Source organism: Impatiens glandulifera, chromosome 1 (assembly GCF_907164915.1).
Source record: "Impatiens glandulifera chromosome 1, dImpGla2.1, whole genome shotgun sequence".
Taxonomy (NCBI): Eukaryota; Viridiplantae; Streptophyta; class Magnoliopsida; order Ericales; family Balsaminaceae; genus Impatiens; species Impatiens glandulifera.
The window spans coordinates 52589370-52593918 of record NC_061862.1 but is presented as its reverse complement, the minus strand read 5'-3'; the positions used below and the strand labels follow the sequence as shown (position 1 = coordinate 52593918).

Genomic DNA, 4549 nt, shown 5'->3' with positions numbered 1-4549 from the left:
AAAAACTCGATAATCCTTCAAGTAAGTATTTATATGAACTCGACTCGAATATTAAATGAGCCGACTCGAACTCGGTCCAAGTCAAACTAAGTCGAGCCAGCTTTACCCTCGTTTAGTAATAATTTAGATGATATTTATTTTGTAGGGTTTGTTTGATATAATTTATGAATATTTTTATTTCTTGTGTTTATTTTATTTTTATATCTAAATAATATTTAGAATAATAATTTTAAATAATTAATATCAATATAGGATATATTATAATCTCTTTTAATAAGTCATAATGAGTTGTTTAGTGTAACAATTTTTTAAAATATTTTTTTTGTTTGATTTCTTCTAGCAACATATTATTCATTTTATTAAATCAATTCCAAATTTTTTCTTTCCGGCTCTTGCAGTAGGACATCTTGATATCCCTACCCAGAATAGCCATTTGAGAGATTAGTTATGGCATGTTGTAAATGAGTAGGTGTCTCTTATAAACCAGACCAATTTAAGTGTTTGAAAATATTGGGGGCTCAAGAAACATACATTTTCTAGCAAATTATTAAATCTCAACAGCAAGTTTGAACAGAATTTGAAAAATTACAATCATAGTACAAGCAGAGTCAACAAATCCAACAAGTTAACCTAGAAATAGAAATGCAACATGGTTCACTTTTATTCTTTTATCCATGGATACATGACTTGAAAGTGAGACTCACATTATTTGGAGCATTTGCAGTTTTATTGAGGATTGGGAGGACGGCTATTTGCAGAAGAAACTCGAGATCCCCATTCAAGAAGTTCTTTGCTTGTATCATCCTTATGAACTATCACTTCTATGAAGCACAATGAATCTTTATGTTCGCCTTTTGCTGTTTCAATTGCTTCTTTCAGTTCTTCCTCTGTTTTTACCTTAGCAGTCCAACATTTTCCTTCCCCATTATGGATTGCATTAACCAAGCCAGTGTAGTTCCAATTCTTGATCACATTATACGGGCCATCGTGAATTTCCACTTCAATTGTGTATCCTCCATTGTTGATCAGGAATATGATAGTGTTCTGCCCACAACGGATCATCGTCGAAATATCCTGAGCTGTCACCTGTTACAACATACAAGATAATGGAGATTCAGTTGGAGTGTTTAAACTTGTAACTACAAACTTTAGTTCATAAGAAGAATGCATGCATGATTGGTTGCAAACTGACCTGGAAACTCCCATCGCCTATGCATGCAATCACTCGCTTATCTTTGGCGGCCTGAGCGTAACCAAGTGTAGCACCAACTGACCAACCGATGGAGCCATATTGCATCTGAAATTCGTATCTGTAAAACACGAATAAATTAAAATTTAAAAGAATCCCATGACAGATACACACATCATGAAAATCAATTCATCAGAAGCATGTTCCTTAATTCCTTACCCACAATTTTCTGGAAGGACGAGTTTTTGACAATTGAACCATGAATCTCCTGTCTCAGCAATTACAGCAGTATCTCCACTCAACATTTCCTGTTAAATTTCCAATAACAAAGTCAAATATAAAGTATGAATGAATACAAACTTAATTAAATATAAGCTATTTTTGGTTTGTAAGTCACCTGAATATGTTTGAAGAGAATGTTAACCCTTAAAGGCTCATCATTCTCACGTTTCAAAACAATGCCAGGAGGAACATAAATCCGCTTATAATTCTCAAACGCAGTCTCATTCCTCTTCAGCTTCTTCGCCAATGCAGTTAGGAAATCCGCCATGAAAACCCATCCCAACGAAAGACCATCACCAATAGTCACACGACGTGGTTGAACTATAACCGCTTTCTCTTTTTTAACCAGCAAAGAATACCCAACTGAACTGTAATCGTTGAAAATGGGACCGACGAAAACATAAGCATCGGCTGATTCTACAATTTCACCACAGTAGCTAGTGCTTACAGCTCCCCAATACGTGCCAATGAAATGCGGGTGGTCCTCCGACACTAATCCTTTGGCTGAAGGCATAATAGCTATAGGATATCCACATGCGTCAGCAAGTTCCTTGAAAGCTTTCTGTGCTTTTCCTACTCTTAGCTTTGGACCTCCAATTAACACAGGCTTGACAGCATTGTTTAGGAATCTTGCTGTCTCTTCAACTGCTGCCTCTAAACCTAACTGGTTACTAACCCTGCATCAAAATGAATTTGTTACAAAGTGAGTTAAATGAGTATAAAGATAATTAATAAAAAAAAAAACTTACATGGGTGCTAGGAAGAAAGGAATAGGTTCCCTGACAAATGTTGGATGAGAAAGTCCAGGCAAATTGCAACTAATGCTTATATATGCCGGTTTGCTTTCCTTCAAAGCAGTTGAAATTGCAGTATCAATCTGCTCATGAGCATCTTCCAAGTTATTCACCACTACCTATCATCATCATCAATCAAGATCAAGTTTTTTGAAATACCCATTTCAAATTGTGCAATATAGATCTATCTATTAATTACCTGAATACAAGTAACAGTCTGAAAGCACCGGAGCTCCTGAGTGAAGTCCGGCAATCCGATGGTATGATGGAGGATCCTGTTTGTTCCATAATCATTAGAGTTAGGACCACCGGCTATACAAATGACCGGAAGATTCTCACTATAGGCGCCGGCGATGGCGTTCAGAACGCTTAATCCACCGACAGTGAAGGTGACCACACAAGCACCGACTCCCTTAGCACGTGCATAGCCATCGGCGGCATAGCCAGCGTTGAGCTCGTTGCAGCAACCGACTAGATTAAGACCCGGCTCAGCTATTAGATGATCAAGTAAAGTGAGATTGAAGTCTCCGGGAACTGAGAATACATCACGAACTCCAATCTGAACCAGACGACGCGCCAAGTGGCACCCGAGTGTTCCTGCCCCCCAACCGCTTTCTGCAAGATGTTCCATTTTTGGGTAAGATGGTTTTAACCGATTGCTCTGTTAATTTGTTTAACTTTGAAGTTTTTGGTTTTAAGTTTTAATGGAAGATTTCATGAATTTATATACCGCTTTGGTTTTAGAGAAAAAGAGAAGGAGATTTTTCAACTCTGTGGGCGCTACAAACTACTAATTTTAAGTAGAAATGAAAATATCTATTTTTTTCAAAGTAGTAAGTATATAGTAGCTGTATTTCATTTAATATATAATTTATGATCAACCTTCTAGTAAACATATTAAGTTTTAAATCATAAATTATTTTATTTATTATTATAATTTAATTATTTTGTAGACTTTAGTGTACTTTTTGCAAACATATAATTTTTTCTTTTAGATGTTGATTGAAATGGATTTTGTTAACAAAATTAATTTCATAAAAAGAAAAATAATAGTAAAAAAAATATTCTAAGTACAATTGTTATTGCCTCATTGTCGAGTCTCACACAAACAAGCCGATGAGGACCAAGTATTAATACGTCGCTCAACGCATTCAAAGGATTTGAATAGCACCAACAAACTTGATTAATCAAATAAAAAAGGAGAAAACAAAAACCGAAACATTCACATTAAATACCCAAGGATAGAGCTAAGATTTAGAATATACTCATGCTAAATTTTTTTCACAAAATATTCCCGCGCTACAATAACAATAATATAAAGCAAACATAAAAAAATTACATAATAAATTGTGATTATTTCCCTTTAGCGGGAAAAGCGGGGAATCGATCAACAACGACAATATTTCCCGCTGTTAATGCACTCTTTTATACTAAATATTTTGGGTCACCCGAAACTACCGCCCTTGTGGCTTTATGAGTAGATCCATCATTAAATTGATCGGCGCCGAATTAAATATGACAAGTTGGAAGAACCGTGTTATTATTATTATTATAATATTAATATTAATATGTAAAACCTCTGTAATTTATTATTTGGGATCAAAATATTTTATTAATTTAGCGAGATATATTATATCGATAAATTAATAATTTATCAATTAAAGAAATTTTATAAGTAAAAAAAACAAATGACTAGATTATTTTTTACTAGACAATCTTAGAATTTGAAATATTTTATTAATTATTAATTTATAGTTTCGTTATGACCAATATGATTAAAAAATTATTATTTTATCGATTAAGTTCCAATTTTGTACTGGTCTTAAGTTAGGACGAACAAATTATTAATTTTATCGAGGTTATTAATTTATAAAGCTTTTATGGTATAAGTAACATATTGTTATATTAGTTTTCTTACAAGTTTAATGTAATAACTCGATATAACTTATGTAACTTAATATAACAAGTCAATACAATTTTGTCTATAATCTGAAATAAATCAGCTAAAACCAAAATAAAATAACCATAAAATTGATTCAAAACATGTTTCAAAAATAAGAAAGAAGTGGCAAAATACAGCTCAATAACATAATTAATCTGCTTAACAATTATATTTGATCACATGCAATTTCATGTGTTTATATGAACTAGATTAATTTTTTCTAGCCGAATGTTATAATATATATATATATATATTAAAAATATTTATTATTATTTATATTATAATAATGTTAATAAACATAGTTATTTACATTTTACTATTGTTAGAATTTAATTAGTATTA

The 4549-nt window shown here is 32.7% G+C and overlaps 1 protein-coding gene across 1 annotated transcript; it reads right to left on the bottom strand.

Annotated features, from left to right (window-relative positions):
- Nucleotides 1-518: 518 nt before the first annotated feature.
- LOC124933478 (pyruvate decarboxylase 1) lies at nucleotides 519-2969 on the bottom strand. Its single transcript, XM_047473889.1, has 6 exons — nucleotides 2465-2969; nucleotides 2221-2384; nucleotides 1587-2148; nucleotides 1409-1497; nucleotides 1193-1310; nucleotides 519-1086 (listed from the first exon to the last, which is right to left on the bottom strand). Exons 1-6 carry the CDS (start codon nucleotides 2894-2896, stop codon nucleotides 727-729), a joined length of 1725 nt encoding a protein of 574 aa, XP_047329845.1. The 5' UTR covers nucleotides 2897-2969; the 3' UTR covers nucleotides 519-726.
- Nucleotides 2970-4549: the final 1580 nt, after the last annotated feature.

What these genes read in the sequence shown, in the direction of transcription:
- LOC124933478 (XM_047473889.1), bottom strand. Translation starts at nt 2,896, where the DNA reads ATGGAACATCTTGCAGAAAGCGGTTGGGGGGCAGGAACACTCGGGTGC. An exon ending in TTCTCTTCAAACATATTCAG is followed by an intron (nt 1,498 to 1,586) that starts GTGACTTACAAA and finishes GAAATTTAACAG; the next exon opens with GAAATGTTGAGTGGAGATAC. An exon ending in GTCCTTCCAGAAAATTGTGG is followed by an intron (nt 1,311 to 1,408) that starts GTAAGGAATTAA and finishes CGTGTTTTACAG; the next exon opens with ATACGAATTTCAGATGCAAT.